Here is a 25984-nt window from a genome sequence, read left to right as displayed (position 1 = left end):
TCTTTTCCGGTCTTCCGGGTAAAACAGTTTCAGTACTTGTAGATTCTCGATCTCGATTTGCGCCATGGCACGAAGATGTTCATTGAAATCGGGTTTTCTTTTAGCTGGTGTATTTACTGCTCTGACTTTCAGTGTTTTCTGTAAAGATTTCCATTCCCTCAAACTTTATAGAAACAGTTTGTCAAAAGAAAATCGTGTAAACACGTTGAGATCTGGTGGAGAGATAGAAAACAATGCTGGTAAGTAAATCAAAGTTTTCTCGACTTTATTTTGCTTGGGTAGTCCATTAGCTGACGCCGATGGAAAGAGCATCTTTAATTTAGCAGAACTGATCCAGATCCAGAAACAAGAGATGTTATTTCGTGCAGTCTTGTTCGCCCGGGACATCAGACCTAGGAGTCGACGATATTGTTCAGCGAAGTGTTTCAGTCGTATGGTGTGCGTAGTAGGCATTTTACACACCCGGCATAAGGTTTCTATTTGTTTCGATTTACTTTCTTACTTTGTCTACTTTCCCCGGATTCGTTTCGAACATTTGTTGATTGGCCCGTATGAATAAAGTCTTCACCGCGAAGATTCTTTCGTGATGTACCGTGATGTACCGTCCTTGTTTCCAAGAATTTTCGATAATAGATTAGTCAGCACATATGCATATTGCGTGAGTTCTTTGCTACAAGCAGACATGAGTAGAGGCGTACTTGTAAAGGGGATTGGTACAGATTGAGAAGCACGGTGATCTTTATTAGAAGCCAATCTTTTGGTACCTTCTTCTTTCCAATTTCCCAAGAACAAGACAGAAAATGACAGATTAATATTCGCGATTTCTGGGACGGAAGACAATGTTCCCATTAATTTTGCACAAATATCGTAAGGCTTCTTTCGAGATATTAAAATTCAGCTTGAATAAACATGCTTGTAAAATTTCTTTTGTTTGTGTCCTCTAGGCCTCACTACCTAGCTGAATTTTAATATATCGAAAGAAGCCTAGCAAATGAAAAAACCCTGTCCTGATCAACAACTTTTTTAACAAAACAGCTTAAATATCCTGCTTTAAGAAGAAAACGATGATTCAGAAGAAGAATGTGAAAATTTCTAATTCTTGCTTGAAACTGTTGAAATCCTGAATGTTTTGAGTCAAATTGAGCGATTTTCGTCTGTTTTTGCTTGCGAACCCGTTTCATGTAAAGATATTGAATGATGTAACTGGCAAGCGAAGTGCTAAAAATATCAGCCAAAAAAATGTCAGCAGGGGCGTATCTGCCTTTACGCTATTTTGTACCAGAATTTCCCAGATTTTTTTTTTACATTATAGAAGAAATGCAAAGGGTAAAGTCGTGTAATTTTTCTACGTCTAATAACACATGTACGTTTATCAAGATAAACCTGGTCATGTTTGTTTGACAAACTGAACGGCGTTTTGACATGTTTTGATTTATGAAACTGTTCCCGGAAAACTCGGGAAATGGCATTTCCGAGACCCTAAAAAAATAAAAATTTCCTGAGGAAGTGGGGACATGAACCAGCCCCCCCCCCCCCCCTCCCTAGCAGCTCGCGGCTTCGACGCTCGGTTAAACTTCAATCGTCTCTCAGAACTGGAACGGTGATCATGAGCCTCACAAAAATGGTACTTTACAAAGTTTATTTCATAAAAGTGATGTCAGTTTATAGTAGGAAGTGATTTAAAAGTTAAGTTCTAGATTACTACTTACTTTCTGTTTATTTTGTTTTTGTTAGCTGTGGCAAAGAAACTCATCCCATTGAACTACGATGATACGTTTGCCTATGGCTGTTTGCATGAGATTCCGATCCCAAACACCACGTTGGACACAACATTTACACCTCAGCAAGAACGAAATGTGCTCATGGAGATATTCAACCAAACAGCTGGTCACAATTGGCTCAACAACACACACTGGGGAAATGAATCAGTACCACACTGCTTTTGGTTTGGAATTACATGTGAAAACACCAGTCGACACATCATCAGTATCTCTTTGTCAAACAACTACTTAGTTGGGACTCTTCCACGAAGCCTCTGGAAGTTGCGTAATTTGCAGGGCCTGTGCATTGGTGGCAACGGGTTGTCAGGCCACCTGAGTGAATTTTTGTTTGCCAATATGACTACTGTATTACGTCTTTACCTTGCTTTCAACAAGTTATCTGGTGGAATTCCTGGAGAAATTTTGTCAGGTATGAAGTCGTTGGTAAAAATTCAACTTTGCTGTCAAAAGGGAATAGGTCTCGAGGGAGAAATTCCAAAGGACATTGGGAATTTGACGGAATTACAAGTTCTCAGCCTTGGAGAAAATAAATTGCATGGTTCGATACCGAAGAGTATTTCAAAGCTGAAAAAGCTCTGGTATTTGGACCTTGAAACTGCGACATATTTAAGGAGCGGCTTTGAAAACCTGTTCAACCTGTCATCTTTAAGTTACATGCACCTCTCACTCGCTGGACTCAACGGACCCTTACCTGACGAGTTTGGATTGTACTTTCCTGCAATGATCGAGTGTCTTTTGCCAGGAAATTATTTTACTGGATCCATTCCATCAACAATGGGCAACATGACAAACTTATGGCATTTAAACCTAGCAAATAACTATTTTTCTGGAAAAATCCCTAAGAGCATTGGCTTAATACCAAGGATTCAAATTGCCGACTTTAGTGGGAATCAGTTATCATCGTTAGAAGAAGGAATTAAGTTCAGTTCGTTGGAGGTTCTGACTCTTGCTAGCAATAAACAGCTCACTATGAATTTCAATGCCCTATTAGAGGCGATGGAACCACTTAACGAATCATTGCGTATTCTTAACATCAGCGACTGCAATTTCTTTGGCATAATCCCGGCGAGGCTGTGGGAATTGAAAAGCTTGATTTCTGTAGATTTGAGAAACAACAGTCTGGCTGGAAAGTTTCCTCAGTTCTATAATAACCTGTTCTTTCTCCATGATTTCTATGTGTCTGCGAACAACCTTTCAGGACAAATCCCATATTATTTCACGACCCTACCATCTTTGGAAGTCCTTGACGTTTCAATGAATCTTCACATGCATGGAACTGACGAGGAAAGAGAAAGTTTACCCAGCTACATGACGGCCGATTTAACAACTTTGACTCGCAGAGATCCTTTTGATAACTTCAAGTGTCCTAATGCTCGTCTCAGCTACAACAAGGGATTGATGGTGTTAGATCCTAGTTATTACCATTACCGTTTGTGCATTTGTGATGTTGGATACTATGGCTCAGGCGGAACCTGCCTACCTTGCATGGGAGGCGCGGTGTGCAAGACAGGTGGCAAGAATCACACGCTTTTTGCTCAGAACATGGTGCTCAAAGTAGGATATTGGCCATCATCACGTGATGACAACGTGACTCATCTTGTTGACTGTTCAAATGCTTTGGGTACAAGTCCCCAAGAAAAGACATCATGCAACCCAACGGGCGCTTGTGACTGTTGGGTCGAATGGGACAAAGAGGAAAACAAGAAAAGCATCAGACCATCTACCGTTTGCGAGAAGTCGTGTATTTGTCTTACAGGTAGTAAAGATCGGTTTTGTTCACTCTGTGAAGATGGTTATTACAAACAAGGGATCCGTTGCTACGCCTGCCCCAAAACTAAGACCAGTGTCTACATCTTGGCTGCACTCGCTGTCGTTACCATGGCATTGTTAATTCTTGCCTTTTTTCTGTACGAAAAGAAACGGTTTCTTTCCACTGTACTGGTCTTTTTGCAAATTGTTATTTTGGCGGTTTTGGCCATGCTTCGAATTATTCCAGGTTGGCTGCTTGAACTCAACGCAATAGCTCTCTTTGTCGGTTTGGCTGGAAGAGGTAAAGGTGCACGAGGAATTCTGAAGATTAGTGTGTTTTATTTCCAAACCCTGGATGCTTTGATTTCCAACAATGATATCTGGCCGGTTGAAGTTCTTGAAACTCAGCGCTACATCGGCAATGTGTTTAACCTGCGTTTTTCAGGATTGGCTTGTTTGATTTCTCGATTGTTTACACCAATCGGTGAGCTTGTGTCTCTTATTCTTCTTCCTGGAATCTGTATCTTGGTTATTTGGTTGTATTTTGGGCTGGCCTACCTCGTATGTGTTATTCTTAGGTATAGCAATTTGCGAGAAAGGCGATTTCGTTTACGGAATACCTGTTTACAACTTTCCATTCTAACTCTAAACCTCACCTATTTTCCCATTGTCAAGAAGACGGCTGCTGTTTTGGCTCACTGCGGCGAGGACAACAGTAACCATTACTTAAGGGAGGCACCATGGATGGAGTGTAAAGGTCATGTGTACACCATCCTGCAGGTGCTAGGCTGGCTTGCGTTGGTACTTTACGTGATTGGTGTCCCTTTTGGAGTGTTCTTACCTCTTTTGCGGTTCAATAATGTTAAAACAAGAAACCAACTGCCCCCACAAGAACAAGAAACTTTGGATAGTTGGCTAGGTTCTATCTACCTACCATACAAGAAAGAATTCCGTTCCTATTTTGAGATATTTTTTCTTGTAAGGCGTATGTTAATCGCTTTTTCGCTTTCTTTCATCACACGTGTATCGTCATTTCAGACGATTGCAGTTTGTTTTGTATTGTTGGTCTCCTTGTGCTTCCAGCTTTTATTCAGGCCATTCGTCGATTCCTACCAAAAGATTCCCTTGGAAAACATAGCAGAGGCCTTGGTTCTTTTGACGCTTCACTTTTCTTTCATGAACATCAGATATGCAGCTTTGAACCCAGAATCCTCTGATGGTATTGTTTGGATGCTTGTGACGGTGAATTTGATTCTTCTATGTGGGATAGTCCTTTCTATAATTGCACTTCTTGGAAGGTCACATGCAGTAGAAGCGCTTGTTAATGTTGATGAAAGGGCAGGTAACGAGCAACACGCACCAATTCTCCAAGAAGATTCCCCTTCGTCAGCGCTGGCCAGGAATGGACATGAACAGTATGGAACGTTTGATGACTCAAACACTGGGCAATGATAAAGTAGATGGTTTTATGGAGATGGGCTCATGTAATTAATCAAGCATGTTTTGAATTCCATTCAACACTAGATGAAAACATTGCTAAACAAATCAACATTTAATCAACCATTTTGTCACTTAGCAGCATATTATCTTGAATGTTAAGTGAGCATTGGATTTCGTGAGCATACCGCATGAAATACAGTAAAAGCCCTCGAGTAAGAACCTTTCATTTTCCCAAGTTAGCCTAAACAGGTTCTTACATAAACGATAATTAGCACAAATTTAGGCTATTTAGGTTCTCAATTGGTTCTTTGTTCTGAAGAAAAATTTACATTGTTGTTCATAAGGTTTTTAGTGGTTCATACCATTTTATTTATACTTTGTGATTGTATCAATAATAACATTTTATGATTTTCGATATTGGCATTTACATTATAGCTGGAGTGATAAGACTCTTAGGTGTCTCCAAAGAGGATCCAGAATGTTGACTTGCCGTATTTATTCGAATAAGCGCTTATTAAATTTTTCGGGCTTCAAGTGCGGCGCTTATTTGAGGGCGGCGCTTATTTAAAATTTGGACGCCTCAAAGAATCTAATTTTTTACAGTAATTGAAAATAGCGTCTTTTGATTGTCAGTATTTGTCTCTTGCTGAAGAGAGAAGTAGCGCTAGCCGTCCTGACAAAGTTCGCGGCCTTCACAACATTTACAGAACACGTATTGTAAGAATGTTGGATAAAAAAACTAATGGGCGAACTGAAAAACATCTCTTTTGATGGAAAGAAATGTCCAAGTTTGTTTAAGAGTTGCATTGTAGGGCTGGTTTTAGTTAAACGGAATTCCTCGAATAAGAGCTGCGTCGGGACTGCGGCTCTTATTCGCGGGCGGCGCTTATTTACTTTTTTGTCCCTAATGTGGCGCTTATTTGAGGGCGGCGCTTATTCGGGGGCGGCGCTTATTCGAGTAAATACGGTATCTTATTTCCTTAAAAGTAATCATTTTAAAACCATTTCAGAAAATAAGAATTTTTTTTCCAAATTTTAGGCTAAAGAGTCTCTCACATAGAAGGTGTCCAACCGGCAATTTTTACCTAACAGATTCTTAAAAAGTTGGGTTGTTACTCGCGAGTTCCACTACTGTAGCTAGACTTATCAAGTGTCCTGCAATCATATGTTTTACTAAACGAGAGTGTACATGTGACCGTTTTCTAGCGTAAACTTTGCTATTGTTTTCTTTTGAAAGATGTCAATCATTTTATTCATTTAGTAAGTTAAAGCAAACTTGACAAATAATGAGTTGAATAATGTGTAGTGAAATTAAGTTTGACCGGATCAGTTTCTGTAAGTGACATAAGGAATTGGTAATAAACATGAAAGCTTACATCATAGTATAACGCGAGTCACACGAGTGAGTAAGCTTGCGCCCCAACGGAAACTAAGTCGTTTCAATAACGGGAGAAGTTTTTTATGACTGATCCTGATTCTTGAAAAAAAAAAAAAAGAACAGTAACCACAGGATAAATACGGGAACAGTCGCCGACTCAAATCACGCATTATTTTTAGTTATGTATTTGATCCCTTGACCGGCACCAAAATACGTCCGGAATCACTGATCGATAAATTTTAACGATCGCAAACCAATCGGTCAATCGATACTAATCGATGATTATTAGTTGATTATTATCAATTGGTTTCGGTCGTTCGTCTGGACTATCGCTTTATCTACTTTTGAAGACAGATATATCCAGGACTGAACACTTATGAGACGCACGCGCTTTATAATAAGCGTCACAAAGTGTCCTCAATGATCAAAGTTCTCCAAAACATACGTGATTCTGTCAAATATAAATTATGAAAATAGCCAAAAATCCAGTTGTACATGGAGTGTTTATTAAACAATATTAACCAATACTTGCGTCAAGTTCAATCCTGGACTTAAATGGTTTATTCGCGACTCAAAGCAAAATAACTGGAGAGCTAAAAGCGCGGAAAACGCACGCAAGCCAAAACCGCACTTTTTTGATAGGTTGATAATGTAGTCTGTTTGCTATGATTAACCCATCTGCAGTTCATTAGCACATTCGTAATATGATTCGTTACACAGTTGCTGTCTATCGATTGTTATAGCTCAAGGCGAAATTTTCTCGATTCAGATTGGTTAAAATTGACCACACATAACGCGGTAGTGTTCGTCTGCGGCGAGCCGCTATCAGGCAAAAGAAGGCCCTTGGAGAATGCTCCCGGACTTTCACAATCATTTTGGCCGAGAAGCTATAAGAACAATTCATCAAAAATGATATCTTAATACTCTTTGAGTAAGCAGATCAGCCACTGGGTTATGTTAAAATAGTTAGACTGCTAGTTATCATTTTCTATGGATTTCAATCTATAACCTCGAGATCGCAGCCTATTTGTTATAGAGCTTGGCCAACGCAAAATTTAATCAAACATGCATAAAAGTATACCTGTCTTTGGACAATCAACTGAACCTGCCCCGATGTGGTTCTCAGCAAACGTCAGTGCAAAAAGAATATATAATGTGTCAGCACGATGAAATAATACCTAAATAAAGTTTTCCTGTAAAATGATCTTCCAGACAAGGGTCTCTTGAGACTTTTAAGGTTAAGGCCCTAAAAGCTGTAGCACTGGTATTCATGATCGTCAATGACTAACATTAAAATGATTAATTGTAGCTAGAACTGTTTTTTTTTTTAGGAATGTTATACATCTAAAATCAAGTCCCGCAGGGAGAGAGCGGGTGGGGGTACTCCCATATGAAGGGGGCGGGGATGATAATCGTCTCGCTTAGGGGTGTAAATGTCCGACTTCTGGGTGTTATGACAAAACGAAAATATTTTTAGCCGTCACGATCTCGTTTAGGGTTCCACATGAATAAGTATACAGACATGAATTATTCTTTTTAGTAAACCAGTATCTTTCAGGGGTCAAGCAAATCTTGAGCCACGCCACGATTTGTCTCTTTTAGGGTTCTTTTCAAAATTTCAAACCAGCATCCCTGCCCCTTTATTTTATTTGGGAATCCACCATAAATGAAGAAGAATAACTCGATGTTATACGCAGGAATATAAGATGTTTTAGCTTCTGATTGACAACTACGCATGCTTTAAGCTCAACAGGCGCAAAACCAAAACACATGCATAATTAATTTTGACAGTCAATCAAGAAAAGCACGCTGGGTATAGAAAATACAAGTTAAATGATCCGGCAACCTGAATGGCGGCTTTAAATTTTATTAGGCGCACGCCTCTAGTAATTACTCCTTATTTGCACGGTTGTGCATCTTGGGAGAATTTGTGGCTGGATCCGCTTGATCGGCCTGACTTGGAGTTGGATTTTCTGGAGCTGGTTGAGCTTCCGGCGGCGCTGCATTCTTAGCTTTGCACGAAGAAGGTTTGGAATAAAGCGTTTTCTCGTTCTTGTCATACAAATCCGCCCATGACCTCACGTTACCCACACCTTCATTACATTTTGTAGAGAATTCGGCGATTTCCTGGCTTGTAAGGACTCGATCCCATACATTTACTTGAGAGAGTAGCAGTTTGTTGGAAGATGTTGAAACATGCGCTGCGCCCAGGTACAAAGCGCACGCAGTTGTGGCTCTGAAGGGATAGAGGCCAGAATTTCCCTTCTTACCGTCCACGTATATGGCCCAGACCTGTGTTCTGCTTGACCATACCAAACACACTTGATGCCAAGTTTTATCCTGCAGCACATTCAGGTTCTGACTACAAGTAATGAATGCAAATGTAGATGATGCAATTAGTTGAAGGTCAAATAAGGGGCTTATTGTATGACTTTCGAGCGCAAAAACCTTTTATTGAGATAATCAGCTATTGATTACTCGGCAGCCGAGTGTAAGCCTTTCACTGAAAGGCACTGAAGGGATAAAATGGGACCTGGGATTCAAAAAATTTTCTCTTGAAAAATGGGATTTGCATATCGCAAACATAGAAAGGGACTGGAACTGGGACTAGGACAAAATTTTGGGCAAACAATAGGCTGGGAAATGGGATTTATCACCCCCACCCTTCTCTCGACGCGCTTTCTGTGTTGATTTGATGTGGCAGTGTTTATAAAATAGGACCTGCTCAAGGCGCTAAGACGACAAAGCAGCCTGCGTGGCTGGTGGGATTTTTCATTCAAGTACCTACTTGCGTGCGTAAAATCCCGTGCGTAACGCCGGCTGTCACGACAACGCCTGGAGCAGTCAACCAAAGATTTGCGAAATCAAGGCGAGCAGCAAGCGTAAAAAGGTAAGAATAGGCGAAGAGTCAGTTCGAAGTCAGTTGGGGTAAAACTTATTTATAATTGTAAAATTAATTAAATATTCATGAGGGTGCAAACCAATCCCAGCACTGTATTCAGATCACATGTACACAACTGTAAACCCCAATACAAATCAAACAATAGAATTAACTTTTGATACAAACTCCTGCTCAGCTAATAAGTATTCATTAACTTTTGATACAGATTTTACAATGGCTCGCCTATCGGCTCGCCATTGTAAACGCCCATACAGATCTCCCGCTCATATTTTATCTACTACTTAAAACTTACTTTGCCCGTAGTCTACGGCGCGAGTACTGAAGAGAAATACTGTCGGCTGTGCCTGTGAGATAAAAGTCGTTGTTGATGTGCCCGGTGGTTTCCCAATCATCTGCCACCATAGTGGCGTGAATAAGTCTCACGCCGCTGCCAGACGGAGCTTTCCAGTTGTCCACAAGCTTCAGCCAAAAGCATATGGTCTGCTCTTCAAATCCTGGTAGGTCTCTGTCTGCAGTAGCAGACCGAAGACCGTCTTCGATTTTAATATCATAGGATTCTGTGAATGAGGAAACACACTCCAAGTGAGTTTGTGTTTTGCGTTTATCGCATCGCAATCTCGTGGGGGGGGGGGGGGGGGGGGGCTGGGATTGCAATAAATGATTGGCTAGCTATAATAGGGTCGATTATTATCTGATTACCTTATTCTTTCTAATTTTCGCGCGTACTCTGAATTTCGCGAAAATTCGGGAGACGAATTTCGCGAGTATTAATTTTCGCAATTGCAAGAAAAAATAGAGCAGAAGTGTATAATTTCGCGATTTTGTCAGTGTTTTCTGGATCAGTCGTCAAATACTAAGGAACTACTAGAAATACACAAAGGCCGATATACAAGCTGAGGAAAACAGTTATCAGAGGCAGAGTGGTAGTCGAAAACAAGACGGAACGATGTTCTCAAGGATAGTTACTTATAGGTCCTAAAATTATTGTTTCGATATAAAACATGGTATTAATTTTCGCGTGTTTAAATTTCGCGCAATGTAATTTTTGGCGCGTATTAAATTTCGCGATTATTTTAAAAACGCAAAAATCGCGAAAATAATTAAGAATAAGGTACCAACAAACGCTTTCGAAAAATAAGGAACGTGGTTTTCAACAAATGCTTCACCGGAATATTTGTCATGAGTTTGTCACTGAATGTCTATACTCAGAAAGCAGAAAAATAAGGGAGAAACCATAATAATAAAAAAGGCCTGGCCAAAAGGCGACGCAAGGTGGACGCAAGTAGCCGCAATTTGAACTTGCGTACAGAATTGCGTTGGGTGGCCAAACGGCCTCGCAAGTTTACTTGCAAGTGCACGCATGTTTTCAAAAGATCCATTTCAATGCTACTACGCGCGCTGAAATTCAGTACTTGAAGTAAACAGCAAGCCTAACTTGCGTGGACTTGCGTTGGGTGGCCAAACGGTAAAAACGTGCGCTGACTTGCATGCAAATTTGATCTCCATCGAAGTGAACACAAGTCATCGCAAGTCAACGCATTAGTGCACGTAAGTTCTGGTCAAACGGAGACGCAAGTAGACGCAAATTAACGTTCGGAACGTCGGTTTTCCAGATTAGCTAAGTACGGTAATTTACCTATATGAAGTTGATAGTTACATGTAGTTAATTTTTTGCTGGCCGCCGATCGCGACGCAACACAACAGTTCCTTTTAGATCTAATGGCTTTGCTTCCAAAAGCTTAAACCTACCCACGCATGTTTTATCCTCTTTTATCATGTTTGGTGACGCGCATTCTTCCAGACATTGATTGACATCGGCTTTCTTGGCCACGCGGCATTTATTGCACTGTTTGTCATTTTTCTTCTTGGTGCAGCCTGAAACGAGGTATTGAATACATTGCAAAATTAAAAAAATAAGTAACTTCCGGAATGTTTGGCACGATTTTTCCAATAACAACTCACATACGAAACTTTACGTCTGTCTGAACATTCGTCAGTCAGTCAGTCAGTCAGTCAGTCAGTCAGTCAGTCAAAGCAGCAGCGAGGAATGTCCAGTGATTTTATCATTTATTCGTTCGTTCGTCCGTTCGTTCGCACGCTCGTTCGTTCGAGAATGCATTCTCACCCATTCAGTCACTCAAGCACGTACTCACTCACTTAGAGTCACTCATTCGCTCGGTTGGTCGTTCATTCACGCACACAAGCCAGCCAAAGTGCTTAGAAACACAAAAAGCAATACCTTTAGTCAGTTCCTATCAAAGATACACTTTACCTTCAAATGGATCACAAGTTCTGTGGCAGCCCTGAGCGCATAAGTTCTCTTTAGCATCCTTCACCGTATTTCCTTTGCAAATCATTTTGGTTCGTTTGCGCGACACGATGTGAGCGTCCATGATTTTTGCTTGGTTCTGGTTATTGCCAAAGGTGTAAAATCGAACATCAAAACCTCTGTTGTTGTCAACCATGTTGAGGTAGACATTGCCAGTATCCCTGGTGCCTTTGCTTTTACCGTACTCGATCAGGGACCGTTGTCCAGAGATGGTGATGCAGACAAAGTATGCTTCGTACAGGGAGGTCTCACCCAGACCCACCGCGTTCACATCAGACGTGGATGGTGAGTCTGCTGTTGCAGCCCTGCCCTGGATCGAGAATGATCGGCATAGACAAGTTATGGAAACAAAAGTTGGTCGATCAGTTGATCGGTCAGTCAGTTCAAGCCACTTTTATGCAATAGCGAGCGAGAACGAAGCCTTCTGTTCAAGAGTGAGTCAACAATTTTTGGGTATAAGATCTTACCGACGGCTTTTTTTTTGCGGCGCTCAAATTCAAGGACTTCGTATGAGAATAAAGGAAATAATGAGATAAAAATAAAAAAGGCGAATTTAACGACACTGATTCGGCTGATTATTGACTTATAATTATAAGGCAGTTAAAGGTGATGGTAGCAAGACATACCTTGAATATCGTAACTTTTGAAGGCGATATTTCGACAACATAACGCTTTCCTTCTTTCCGCGGCACGGCAGAAAACAGCACATAAAACGTCCCCCTCGAGGCAGCAGTGAAATGTAGGCACTTGCCTTCCATATCTACAAGCTCCATACGAAGGGCATTAGACCATTTGGCTTGGCACGGTACTCTTGGGGGTGGGGTCGTGGGAGTTTCTGCTCGTTTAGCCAGAGTCGTTCTATCTAACGCTTCAATGCGAGCTAGGCGGAGTCCTTTAAGATCAGGAGAAAGCGAGGGAAAGATCGCCTTGGCAGATTTGAAATCTTGCTCGTCGAGGATAAGGCTGCCATCTTGCTCTTTGTACGACAACGCAAGACCAAATATGGATATTTTCTGACCGTGCATGTTCTTCGCGTTTTCACCAAAACTGCTGTACAGGTGAAAGACATTGTTTTCATCGCTTGTGTACCACTCCCCGTTTCTGTTTCAAGGAAAACGCAAAGATTTGTTTGGAAAAATTAATAACCTCGACAAATTTAATTCTTTTTAACGCTTTCTCTTGAAACGTTAGGAGAATCCAAGCATCCAACCGCGGTTATATTTCAAAAAAAGCGTCTCAACCGGTGATAACTTTAGTGATGATTTTAAACTTATTCGGCCAACTGTTGACAATGGCGAAAACTGAGAGCTCCAAGTTACCCTAGGGAGCTTTTGAAATTTTCCGATAACCATACGAGCGGGAAATTTAAATTCACGATCGGAGGGATTGAACTTAAGACAAATTTTCCTCGTCACACTCAGCTTTCTTCGTCGCGCAATGTTAAGCAATTCTTGTTTGTCAGGTTACCTTTTAAAGCTATTGCTTGGCATTTTTACAAAGCTCCGTACCTGGTAATTGCCAAAAATGTAAAAGGAGTTTTTACGACGTAATTCATGCCAACATTGCTAAAGGGTACCTGTAACGAAGTTTCCTCGTCATGTTTCTCTTGATACTGAACGCGTCATGCAGTGGGTTAATCAAGTCATCCAACATGTCAAATGTCACTTGATACAGCGCTCCGCTATTGATGAGTTCTTTCCATTTTGGCGCTGCTTGAGCCGCCCAAGAGTCACTTAACTGCAAATGGTCTCCTCTTCTGGAAGTGCATCGCTCAAGTTTCACATCAGACAAAGAGATGGGACCCTGTAGGCAGATGCAGTATGAGCGAACTGCCGAAGGGGCTAGGTCAGGGCATTTTAGGTAATTTTATTTATTTTTGTTAATTATGAGCTGTAAACTCTATTTGGCAGAGCAAAAGTCATTTTTGGCAAAAACACGACCACATATAACAAACAAGGCTGATTTTTGAGCATTGTAAATGGCACTTTAATACAAATTGAAATAAACTTGAAAAAAGTCGGGTAGACGTTTCTCAAGTTTACCCAAACGAAATCTGTTTTAATCTTCTCAAATTTTGTCCATCCATGCCCCCTTTTGGCCTTTCTGTGTTTCTTTGAGCTATTCTACAGTTTTAAATCGTCATTTTGATATTTCAGTTAATTCTATGACCAGTTGGTTAGTGCCGAATTTGCCTAAAATTGCATGACATAGCCCCAACAAGCGCTACTGACAGAACGCCGGTATCTTGAAGGCTTGCAACCACAATCCGAAACTCAGTACTACCGAGGTGTTAAGGGTAGCAAGAGTATTGTCATTCCTCCTGGAAGTAATCGCCTAGTCTATCGCAGGTTATTTCTTTCTGGCAGCACAATCTGTTGTCAGCAGTATAATTAACAACTACTGGCGAGGTACATATCCAACACTAGCCACCGACACTGAGGTGAATATAGTTATTTTAGTATATACTCAAACAGTGAGATAATAAAAAACGAAAGGATGACTTTTGACTTGTTAATTACGTTAACGAGTACAGTTTTCGCACGCGAGTTGCTCGGAGGTGAATAGCAAAGGATATTCGGAGCTTGAGTAGCCAATCAGCGGGCACCAAAAACGCTATCCACTGTTTGAGTATATACTAATGCGATATATTTTTATGTGTGAGCAGCGACCTAAGTAGCGCAAGGAGCAGTGGCTGTTTCAAATTCCACAGCACTTTTAATACAGAAAGCTCTGTTGTAAATTACTGTAATGGCACTAGCTAGGGTCCCCCTGCTACTACGGTAGTTTTTGCGCACATGCGCAGGAAGACCTGTTGTTTGACCCCGAGGTTGCAAGATGTCGGCAACGTTGAAAAGTGTACATGTTCTCAGAAATTAAAATGTTTTATGTTATAACCACTGAACTTTTTTGCTGACCTTCGAACCTGGGACATACGAAACGGCATTAAAATAATTAATGCTCAAACTAATTATTCATACGCTGTTTAAATATTCTACTGAATAGCGTCAGGGAAATTTAGAGTGAAAAATATTTCCATTCTATTCCACGTTACCTCCTCCATGTAGATTTCAATGGCTCTTCTCAAACTAGTTCTCCTTTCCATAATTGCAGTTTCCAGGCTTTTCCGGCTGTCGTACACACAGTACACTTTGGTTTTCTTTCCTTTCACTGGATACGTGTAGTAAAATCTTCTACCGTCTTCTTCTGTCTCCATATCGGCTGCCCTTCCTTCACATCCCCAAATCACCTAAAAATTGAAGGAAGTTCTTTTGAAAACATTTACCCTCACCTCATGCCCAGCTGGTTAGTTCACATAAATGGTCCTGTACAGAAATAGTACATTAGATAGCAATTATATGGCAAATTTTAAAAGCAGTTACAGACTTGCAATTATTAACCAAGAAAGTTCATTGTCATGCCTCATGCAACTCTGTAAATCTATTTTAGATTATTGTGATTTTTAGCTTTGCTTAGACCTCATCGCGCCATGCGGCACATAATCGCTCAGGAGGTGTTGCAGTCAGCTAAGTTTTTACCGGGTTAAGCGCTTGGCCTCACGCTCAACCTTTTATTAAGAGGGCGCTCCCCCTAATTTGACTAATCGTACGTTGAAGTACCCTGCCATCTTTTCCGAGGAGCAATTAAGAATGTTTTTACTCCCCCCTGGATGGGATGCTAGTTCATCGCAGGGTTACTCTCAGCATTAAGTTAACTGGTACCCATTTATATACTGGGTAGAGAGAGGCACTATTAGAATGAATTGTCTTCCTCAAGAACACAACAGAATGACTACACGATCCGGAGTCCAGCGCATTTTAAAATCATTAACCATTAACCACCACGCCTCCCACTAAGCAATCTTTAAATTTTTATTTATTTTTATGTCGACGTACTTTTTCGTCCGGAAACAAATCACTCGCGCGGAAATTCACCAGATCAGTAATGGATCCCATTAAGAACTTAAATGCCTTTGGGTACTGAGGAATGGATTGCAGCCATTCTTTAAACTCGTTTTTAAACGTTGGCGAATAAACATCGGAAAGAATGGACGCAATATCTTGACTTCCACCTTGAGCAACTATTGAGGTAGAAGTTGTTTTGGTTTGTTCTCGTTGTTGATATCCACCCTCCTTGCTGTATTTTGCTCCAACGCTTGCGAAAAGAGTCTTGTATTCCACCTCCATTTTCTCGGCAAACTGCGATTTGGTTTCACTTTGGTCAGCTGTCTTTGTTTTCCGTATTTCAAGTTGACCGCCGAACTTTGCAGATTTGATGTAATGTGTTCCCCAACGCTGGATGAAATTTTCTGTAAGAAACAATAATTAGCGAGAAGGTGAGAACAATGCTGAAAAGACTATTTCTTGTCCTTAAGAAAGCGCAACAATTATAATATGCGTAATCCGCGTATTATAATTGGTTGCGACCCCAAATCATAAAATTTCTTCACTTACGATATTGTAGCGGCGCACCGGGATCAAAATAGGAACTTGGAAGATTCATAAATTCTCGCAGAAAACTCAAACTCAAATCTTGAGGTTTTACCTCGTCCATGAAAATTTCATACCTGTAAATGAATAGAAAATAAAAAGTAAAGCAAGGATAGAAGTTATTCTTATACCTAAAGGTGTGCAGGGACAGTCGATAACGCTCAGTAGTTTAACATCAAATGATTGTCACTTTGAAAAATAGTGCGCATAAATATAACTTTGTGTGAATTCGAGTCGGGCGGGGGACTGTACATAGCGGGGTTAGAATTTATTTTACAATACTGTCTCATGCACATCACTTAACCATCCAATCAGCGTGCGCGTTATATTCTAATAATGAAACTTTCAATACAACCGTACCTATCCACATCTACGTCGAGAACTGACAGGAATGTTTGGCTTGCTCCGGAATCAGAGCTGCCATAAGCTTCCTTTACTCCGGCGTAAAACCCAAATAGAGAGCCGGAGACGCCAGCTTCTTGTTGTATGTAGGTTCGATATTCCGCTCGGCTCTCAAAAGTCAGCATGAATGCTGAAGTATCGTAGATACCGTGTACGTTCATTGTGTCAGGAACATCGAGGTCATCATACCTAGAATTCGACAAACAAATAAAGGAGTGTGACATGTGCGGAATTCCGTCTTTAGTAACCATGGCAACATCAAGTCACCCAAACGTAAATGAACACGCTTTGGATTCAAGTGGTATTCAAATGGGTGTCATAAAAAAAATCAAAGAAATAGTAATAACCCGTATATCCTAACAAACGAAATCACAATGAACTATGGGAGCAGATGCACGTGGCCTGGCACCAAGCGTTAACGCCAAGCGCGGAAAACACACGTGACCAAGTTGCGCTTGGTATTGATTTTGAATCTGATTGGTCGGACTGATGGCGGGACATTTTTGATCCAATCACACACCGTGGTACGGCCAAACGAAAGTAATTACTTTCGACACTCAATTGAAAATCGCTCCAACATGTGTAATATGGGAATATAATCAAAAAGACCAAGTCAAACTAATAAATATCACGTGTGTTTTAATCCAGTCAAATAGTTGATCTTTTTTGCGACGTTTAGATTATTGGCCTGAGCATAGTTAGTAGAGGAGACTGGTTATGAAAGTCGGCAAACTTCAAAGAAATAACTCTTTGTTATGGTTTTTGCGCGGTCACGTGACACTGAAGGTGCACAAGCAAAATTTCAAGATGGCGTCCCGAGTGACCTCTATTCGAAGTGTGTTAATTCAGTGGGATAGTTGGCTTGTTCTGGTTGAAAATGAGTCATTAACCGTAAGTTAACTCTGGCCTGAGTCAATGAGAAAACTCGGTTACACAGCTGTACTGAAATTTGTGTACGACATTTTACTACTCTACTTACGTTGCTTTGTTTTTACAGTTTCTCTGTACAATGCTCATTTTTCTTGATTCCGGACTATACTTTCCTCGACCATCAAACCCAACGCCCAGGAAAGCTGCTCCATCGATCATGTTCTGAGTAGAAACAGAGGTACAAAAGATCAAATTGTCATTAAATTTATTTAAGTGCTGATGGCAAAAACAAGCAAAGAGGAATGTCGTGTGAGCACGTGGATGCTTTACAATGACAGTACAGTACAGTGCAGTGCAGTACATCCCAGTAAAGTACAATACAGTACAGAATAGTAAGATACAGTGCAGTGCAGTACAAATAGTTCAGTTCACCAAACATTTATATCAGAAGTAAAATATGTTCTTAGGGCAAGGAACTAAGCAAAACATGTTCTTACGAGGCAGATAGTTGATTTATATTTTGCGTTGTAGCATGGATCATTTGATGTGTAGTTAGTTCCGTAGCAGCCGTTCATCATGACGTAACCAAGACCGGTGTTGGGAGCATACGTGTAAGGCACATCGCCATGTTCCTTCTCAGTCTTATCAACATCGGTAATCGACGCTCCCATGTGGTATCCGGGGGGAACAAACATGTCTGGGGTGCTCCAGCCTTTATCTGGCATGATGTCCAGTTTAATCTGCAATTATTGTAAACTTGTGTTAATACATCTTAGTCGTTGAATGGCACGCCTTGAAAAAAAAATTGATGTTCGTATGTTAACTCTTTTTCAAACCGTTTTAATCATCCCCAATCTAAGCCATCTCCGTTCCCTTTTGGTAATTCTAACTAGTTAGGTCTAATTAGTGTTTTCTCCCTTGTAAATGATTATTACGTGGACGACAAATGTTTGACATTTTATGTACAATTCTCTGAGTTTTCCTTACGGAAGCAGTTATAGTTGAAAATTTTCAGAATTTGCAAAGTACCAACCAAGGGTTTTCCTGTTTTCCAAAACAAACTGTTCTGCTCCATTCTAACACTTCGTTTTTGAAGCTTCGTCACCCCGCTTACTTTTATCATAAGACCAACACGACAATACAAAAAAGTTAAATAAATAAAGGAAATCGGTTCGAAATGGTTGGTTTAACTGGTTTATGAAAAAAATGCATATTTTTGGCTTCCGATGACTTTCAGTCTCCCACTGTAGGTAACACTTTAGTTAGTGCTAAAATCATGTTTTTGATGTTTCATGAGATTAAAATAGAAGTCAAAATTGTTTATATTATGCCCAGGCATTATCCTCGGCGCTGTTAAGCTCGCCGCCTTAATACTACACCAGATGAGCAGTAGTGCGAAAGTCAAATGTGCGGAAATCGTAAGGTGAGGCCGGAAAAGCAATTGGCTGCATGGTGTAATGACTTTTATGAACACACCTAATATGATTCTATAGCTCACCTCTTTGGCTAAAAAGTTGGAAGCCTTCTCCTGAGCCTCGTCAATAATCCTAAGCTGCTTGTCCACGAGCTTGTTCATTACTTCCAATCCTTTGTCCACAACAGCTTCTTGTATTTTAGGATTTTTTAAAACTGATGCTGCCAAAGCGGGAAGAGCGCGTTTTGCACCCGTAGTACTTCCTCCTCGAAAAGAAAGAAAAAAAAAATACTTACATAGCCATAGTTATTTAAATCAGTTCGCTGTTAAAAGTCATAACAAGGTACTATTTCGTTTTCAACACACATAGTTTTGTGTCAGTGCTTTTACTTAGTTAATAACTGTTTCAAATTGCATGCAATATCAATGCTTTTTCACTGGCCACGATGCATGAGCATTTTATATCAAAGGTCTTTTTTTGTTTTGTTTTGTTGTTGTTGTTGTTTTGATTCTTTTTGGGGGTGATATTGACTTGTAGTTGTTGATGTTGTTTTCTTCGGTCTTTTGGACAGGAAACGTATTTTTTATTTTCTCTAACTGTTTTTTGTCTTGATGACTAGTGGATTACATATGTAGTTCTCATGATCAAGAATGGCTGGCGCAAGGTGTTCCCTTATTCTGAAAATTATCACCTTCCTATTGATAATCGCAACGGAATAGAACAGGTGCATACTAATAAATTGACAATATATACAGTATCAGGAATTCTGATGAATTCTTGCCATGAAAAAAATATCAGCAAGTCAAATGTACCTCTTCTTTCTCTTTTTTTTAATCAAAACTTTGGAAAACTATTCCAACAGAATTTAAAAGCTGCCTTACAACTCCTTTTACAAGCAATTTTAACTATACATTTTTAAATGTGTAGTTTATATACCCAATCTTACTCTTCTGTATAATTTCCTTGTATTCTGTGATAGCTTATTTATTTTTTATCCTTTGAGATGTTTATTTTGCATACTTTTGATATTTCATTGTACTTTTTTTCTATTGTTTCTAGTAATTGATGTGTCTTGTCTGTTTTTTTTTGAACGTGTCAGTGACCAACACGATAGCCTATGCTTCTTTGGTCACTGAGCACATTTTATTTTGGCTCCAATTATTGTTATATTTTCCTTATTTTAATTAATGCATTTTCTGTAAATAGTGTATGATTTTTGTAAAAAGTGTGAAATAATTAAATCTTAATCTGAATCTTTTCTTTTAAAAGAAATAATTACAAAATACGGGTGTGCAGCACAGCAGTACAGAGATTGATTGTTAAAACCTGCATACTGATTGCAGCCAACAAAAACACGAAGTTTGAAATCGTATTCTCGGAACGAAGCTAGTTAATAAAAACACTCACCCCTCTGTGGCGTGTTTTTGCTTAATTTGTCTTGAGCTGTCGTCTTGGGCACTTGCTGGACTTGATATTGGTTAATGTTGCTTGCGTTTATTACATCCTCTTGTTTGTTTGATGAGAAGAGGGTTTTACTGCTTTCAATACCATTTTCATCTGGCGATGCTTTACCTTTTAAAGGAATGAATACCACCTTGGTCATTTTTAAAAATTATTACGTTCACTGCACAACCGCGAACATTACAGTGATTTTTTTTTATTTTTTTTACCTTTACCTGGGCTGCTTTCGTGACAAATGTAGGACAGGCCTGGGTTTGATTAAAAAGCTATGAGATTGAAATAAACCACTAACTTGTTAAAAGCCCTGTAAAATGTACTTCCAATTAGATTAAACGATTTTTTCGACCAATTCGGAGCTTTATCAAAACTATGCAATCTTGACTTGGGTTACGCGCGTGTTCCCGCGCTTGTATATTTGAGCTGTCAGATGATTGGTTCATTGCGATAACTGGAAGCATTGTGATTGGCTTGATGTGATAACTAGTATTTTGTTTTACCACAGACATAACATCGTTCTATCTTCAAACGGAGTGCAAAGAATTTTACACTTTCAAAAGGTATTTCAGCCTATCCAAACTCAATCAATTAAAAGAAGGCCTCTTTAGCTACAACGTAGACTGAGTGGTACGCCATTTGAAGTGAAGTTAACGATTTCGAGCATGCGTACAGCCACCCGCTCCCCTCATAAGAAATCGGAAGAAGCGTGTGAGGAGAGCCGGTGGCTTTACACAGGCATTTCCATCTTGGCACAGCATGACCTGCCAATAGACTGTGACGAACTTCAATCAAGTTAAGAATTTTTTCATTGAGCTAATGGTTTTGATTTCAAACTTTGTTCTGCTGTAGCCATGCTAAAAGCAAACCTATCTTTTTCTTGCAATAAAGATTGTGTTAAGACCTCGCATCCTAACCCATCGTCACCCGGGGGCTGTACGACCATACAGCGAAGCTTTGTATCGCGAGTATTCATTTCACGGGTAAAAGCTTCGCAGTGGGGGCCTTTCTTGGAATGCTTTCTTTCGATTCAATCATTCTTCTTATTATTTTAACCCCACTAAATTAGCTTTGTTGATCACAAATGAACAAGATGACAGTATCGAAACGAGCTTAGCAATCTCAGGGTGTCGTGATGTCTCCAAGAAACTCTTGAAGCCTAACTTATGAAAACTAGATTATGGTTTACTTACACTGATGCAACGAAACGAAGATAGCTGCGAGTAGGAAATGCGTCAAAATCCCCATTTGACCTCCGGTTTGTGAACTGAGCAAGAAAAATCTGTTGAGATATGAAATTAGAGTTACAGTTCTTTTGATCCTTGTTAAAAATAAAGCCAAGGCACATAAAGCCACTGGCGCGTTAAGACGTTTCGCAGGTGTATCACCAGAAACGATCGATCAAAGATGTCGTTTTTCCTCAGTTCTGAATATACAACATCTACTGGCACTGAGTTCACTGATAATTACGCTGACACACAGTACTACGAAAAGCTGCACGCTTATTAAGAAGGGGGCTTTACTTTAAGCGGAGAAGAATTCTTTCAATGAATGTATACGTAAAGCGTGGGGAGGGCCTTTTCATTTTAGACAGTCACCTGTTAGGAGAAGGAAGGTTTGCATCCCCCGCAAGCCATCTAATCCCTATGTTGGTTTTGTTTCATTCAAAAGGGTTTGATCATATCGATTTCAAGTTGAGCGAATGGGACCCATGAATGATTGTAGAAATTTACAAAGGAAACTTCAGGACGCTTAAAAGAAGTATACATGATGTAAAGCCAAAAAAATAAGCTATAAGAATTCCAAAGTGCTACTTTCTTGATAAAATTTCCATAGAAAGAGCAAAAAATACCGCTGCCTACAGATTAAGTACTGAAAAAGCAATCGTTAAAATGGAAAGTTTTCAGTTTAAAATGAAGGACATGATAATGGCAAACAAGTTAGGTTAGTTTACTCTTTCCAACTCCCAAAAACTTCCTTAGAAGAAAATTTGCGGCACTTTCCACGAAACCCAATTTAAGTGGAATAAATATAACGTATTAAGCCTACCTCAATTTGTTCCTCAAGGAAAGTAAATAACAGTGATGGACTGTCACTTTTATAATGATTATGTATTATTCACTACCAACAAATTCTCAATATTCGCTTGAGCGGTCTGTCATGAGAAAAAGGGGCGGACGTTTTGACCCTTCAAAAAGATGTCCGGGTGTCAAAAAAATAATAAGCAGAAAAATGTACCAGCGAAGGTCACAGGCAACGGTGATTTTTATTTTATAGATTTTTCTGTCTATGTCAATAATATTCTGCATCCTTCCTTATTACTAAAGTCGAAAAGAGTACAAATATTACGGCCATATTATATTCAGTAACCTCTTTAGCATCCAGATCGAAATATAAGTGATTGCAAAAACATTAATTATTTCTGAGTCAGTTTTTAAGTTAGTTCTGAGAATTTGGCAATAGATCAAAACAGTATGATCGAAACTTTGATCTCTCGAACCTTCAATTCTCCCAACTCAATCCGTCCAACACTGCAATTGTACCCTCGAATTCTCAAAACAATTTTCGTTTCCCTTAAAAGCTCGAAAAATTGAGATTCCGCTGTATACGGTTTGACTATTGGCTTTGTAAGGAGAATTAAATGTTGATCAAGTAAAGAAGGGTCAATGCTCAGCGTCACTATGCATTGTCACCACCAGCGTCACAAGTCGCCATGCATTGTTGGGTAACGAGGACGTGATGAAGAACTAAATGATGAAAAGAAAAATAAACTAGAGAAGAACCTAGAAACCTAAAGGTTCGTTTACACAGATGATTTTTGTCACGAAACTCAATGCAATTTTTGTCGCGCCGAAGTTGGATCAAAGGTCGAATAGGTTCGAAACTCCTGCGATATCGCGGTGATTTAATCGCCGCTAGTTATCACGCGCGCAAACTCGCGGCGATTTTATAGCGATTTTAGAGCCGCGATATCACGGCGAATTCATGCAACTTCGGCGGGACAAAAATTGCATTGAGTTGAGCGACAAAAATCGCCTGTGTAACACGTGATTGTTTCAGCGAATAAACAGCAGGTAACATTGCCTTCTTTCAGAATCGCCTCGTTTGTTAGACATGGCCTTGAAAGATGCGGTCAACCAGCTTAATGGCAAAAGTCAAAACCCACCAAGCGTCCACCAACTAAAAACACGGTCCAAATCCCGCGGAAAGCTCTAAAGAAACTAGTTTTTCATTTTATTCTTAGCTAGCTGAAAACAGAATAACATTTTTCGAATAAAGTTACTGTTTCTGTTGTACTTTCAAATTGAAAGAAACCTTAAAATTATAGTGTCTTAGGTAAAAGACCGTTTATACAACGATTGATCAATATAAAGCAATCCTATTAATCGAAAACGGTTTATCCAAATAGAGCGCGACCTAACGGTTATGAGGGTCCAAAAAGGGGTTATAAAAAAACCATTTTCCAGCCCAAATTCTGTCCAAATCCCATTTCTCAGCTTATCGTTTCCCAGATTTTCCAATCTTAGTCCTAGTTCTATTGTTTATTTGTTTGTGATTCCCAGTCCCAGTGACCCAAATCCATTTTCCCAGTAAAAATTTGCCCAAATACCAGTTCTCATTTTACCCCTTCAGGCCCCTCGGTTATCAACAGTCCTTATAACCGAAAACCGTTGGGAAAGTGATCTAATGGGACAGTTCAACCATGCAAATTAACCAGAACTGGTTGTGGTTGATACAGTTGGTCTCAATAAAACACGACCTAAGTTATTTCGTTTCTGTGATGTGAAAATCGCCTTCGCGAGAACCTCATATTTTCTTTTACAAAGGCCTTTAACGAAATGATACTTTATTTCAAGACACAAAAACGTCAAAAAGTTTATACATTACTGTAAAGCAAAAAAATTAAACAAAAACAAAACAAAACAGACAAACAAACAAACAAACAAACAAACAAGAATGGTCATGTCCGGGTAAGAATGAGATGGTTTGGTTCAAACAAACTTTCAGTTAATTCAGTTAATTTTTCAAGAAGGTACCATTCTATTTTAAACAAGAACTGAAGGAATAGCCGACGGCCGTTAAAGAGAAATTTGTGTTTTCCTATCCGACAGGTACTCGGGTTCGAACTGAGGCGTTTCCTGATAAGAATAGTCAAGCACCATTAAACTAAACTTGTCCACCATAAGGCTCATTTTAAAGTAGTATCTACTCGAACAACAGATAACACTGAAAAAATTATAGTTGTTGTCTCAATTTATACATTTTTTTTTAAAAAAATCCTCGCTTAGAAAACTGAGCATGTTTAAACTATGTTTACACAGTGTTTACGTACGCCGTTCATTCTGCCATTCTGTTAACACGATGAAAGTGCAAAGAGCGCGACTTTAAGCTCCTCCCAAATTCCGATTTGTCGCAAATGGCGATGTTCCTTTATTCTCCAAAACTGCTCAAATTAATAAATCAAGCAACTCAGCTGTGTTAGTCTCATTTAAAAAAGTCGATTGAAAAACTAAGAACTAATTTTCCTTTTCCCGTGTCCATTATTGCTTAGATAAGGAAATGAGCTATCTTCCAAATCTTTAAGGTCAACAATTTTCGGGTCGTGCTCAACAAACCACAACATTCGTTAACCATTCCAATAAATTATTTGTAAGGTGAAACTGGCCATGGATTTAGTGAGAACAGCGTTAAAACGGGACAGTTCACGTGCTAAAGACGACACCTTCAAGAAGCGTTTCCCAAGTCTATAAGATCTGGTGCTGGTTTGTGGTCACTCCTGTTGCCTTATACAACTCTTGCTTTCAATGCACGCTAACTAATTATTAAGTTGTTAAGTAACTTACCAATTTTGTTTAGGATGCCCAGTTGTATTAATGTTCGTGGAAGAAACTATTTGCTTTCGATCAAGAAAAACGTTATAAGACATATTGTGACATATTTGACTGCATGATAAAGTAAACGCGTAAATATTTATCGTTAACTCATTTTTCATACATCGCAATCTACTTTGAGTAATTATACATAAGTAGTGTTTTTTTGCCGATGTTTTTTTTTGAAGAATTTTTCACGTCAGTTAAATCACAGCACCGTGAGCTTTAGCTATATCCACCTGATAACACACGCTGTGATATATGTCATTGGGGGCGGGGGTCATTTAAGAGAAAAACATTAGGCCGATTATTTAAACGAAGTTTAAACACTGTTTACGAAAGTCATTGTCTTACCGATGTTTACAGTAAACCACGAAGGCCGATTATTTAAACGTTGTTTCTCCATGACTTTGTTAAGACGGCGACCAAGAAACAATAAGTAGTTAGATCTACTTAGAGGTAGGTTTAAACGATGTTTAAAACAACTTTGTTGGTCATCCCTTTTAAAATAAGTGGTCTACTGTGCTACAAACAGTTAAGAAAGTACGTCAATCGAAAAAATATACTTGTAAGAAAAATTCGTCTCAGGGCCAGATTTAACCCTTTAGAGGAAAACTTTGGCGAAAACTTTCCCTTTTTTTCTAATCTTCAATACTGAGTCTAAAAGAGGACTACAGGGCCGCAGCTAACAAGAGGCAAAACTTGCCTTGTCTAGATTTTAAGCTACAATTAAAAAAAAACGTTTATTTAAATGTTAAAGAAAGTTCACTTCGATGATCTTCTTTGCATTTACATATTTCTTTATTTCGCAGTTCAAATATACGAATTTCAAATTTTCGTCATTTTTTTAAAAGACGTTTAGTTGGAAAATAAATTTCCAGTGAACGACAATAATGTTTTTTAAG

At 39.4% G+C, this 25984-nt stretch overlaps 2 protein-coding genes across 2 annotated transcripts; one reads left to right on the top strand and one right to left on the bottom strand.

Annotated features, from left to right (window-relative positions):
- Positions 1–26: 26 nt before the first annotated feature.
- On the top strand, positions 27–5132 carry LOC144643265 (uncharacterized). Its single transcript, XM_078502466.1, has 2 exons — positions 27–239; positions 1735–5132. Exons 1-2 carry the CDS (start codon positions 65–67, stop codon positions 4980–4982), a joined length of 3423 nt encoding a protein of 1140 aa, XP_078358592.1. The 5' UTR covers positions 27–64; the 3' UTR covers positions 4983–5132.
- A 2983-nt stretch (positions 5133–8115) lies between these two features.
- On the bottom strand, positions 8116–21420 carry LOC144641817 (uncharacterized). The gene is made up of 15 exons (XM_078500840.1): positions 21402–21420; positions 20161–20325; positions 18837–19018; positions 17836–18078; positions 17448–17560; positions 16427–16657; positions 16031–16143; positions 15473–15885; positions 14632–14826; positions 13156–13382; positions 12206–12680; positions 11523–11889; positions 11000–11125; positions 9543–9807; positions 8116–8710 (listed from the first exon to the last, which is right to left on the bottom strand). Exons 3-15 carry the CDS (start codon positions 18912–18914, stop codon positions 8239–8241), a joined length of 3318 nt encoding a protein of 1105 aa, XP_078356966.1. The 5' UTR covers positions 18915–19018; positions 20161–20325; positions 21402–21420; the 3' UTR covers positions 8116–8238.
- Between the last annotated feature and the right edge of the window lie 4564 nt (positions 21421–25984).

Source organism: Oculina patagonica, chromosome 2, assembly GCF_052425735.1.
Source record: "Oculina patagonica isolate OP01 chromosome 2, crgOcupat, whole genome shotgun sequence".
Lineage (NCBI taxonomy): Eukaryota > Metazoa > Cnidaria > Anthozoa > Scleractinia > Oculinidae > Oculina > Oculina patagonica.
The sequence above is the reverse complement of the archived record's forward strand: the minus strand, read 5'-3'. Positions and strand labels throughout refer to the sequence as shown.

Coding starts and splice junctions, on each gene's coding strand:
- LOC144643265 (XM_078502466.1), top strand. CDS start 65: ATGGCACGAAGATGTTCATTGAAATCGGGTTTTCTTTTAGCTGGTGTA. Junction 240..1,734: donor AGAGATAGAAAACAATGCTG/GTAAGTAAATCA, acceptor TGTTTTTGTTAG/CTGTGGCAAAGAAACTCATC.
- LOC144641817 (XM_078500840.1), bottom strand. CDS start 18,914: ATGAACAAGCTCGTGGACAAGCAGCTTAGGATTATTGACGAGGCTCAG. Junction 13,383..14,631: donor TTGAAATCTACATGGAGGAG/GTAACGTGGAAT, acceptor ATCTGCCTACAG/GGTCCCATCTCTTTGTCTGA. Junction 8,711..9,542: donor CGCCGTAGACTACGGGCAAA/GTAAGTTTTAAG, acceptor CATTACTTGTAG/TCAGAACCTGAATGTGCTGC.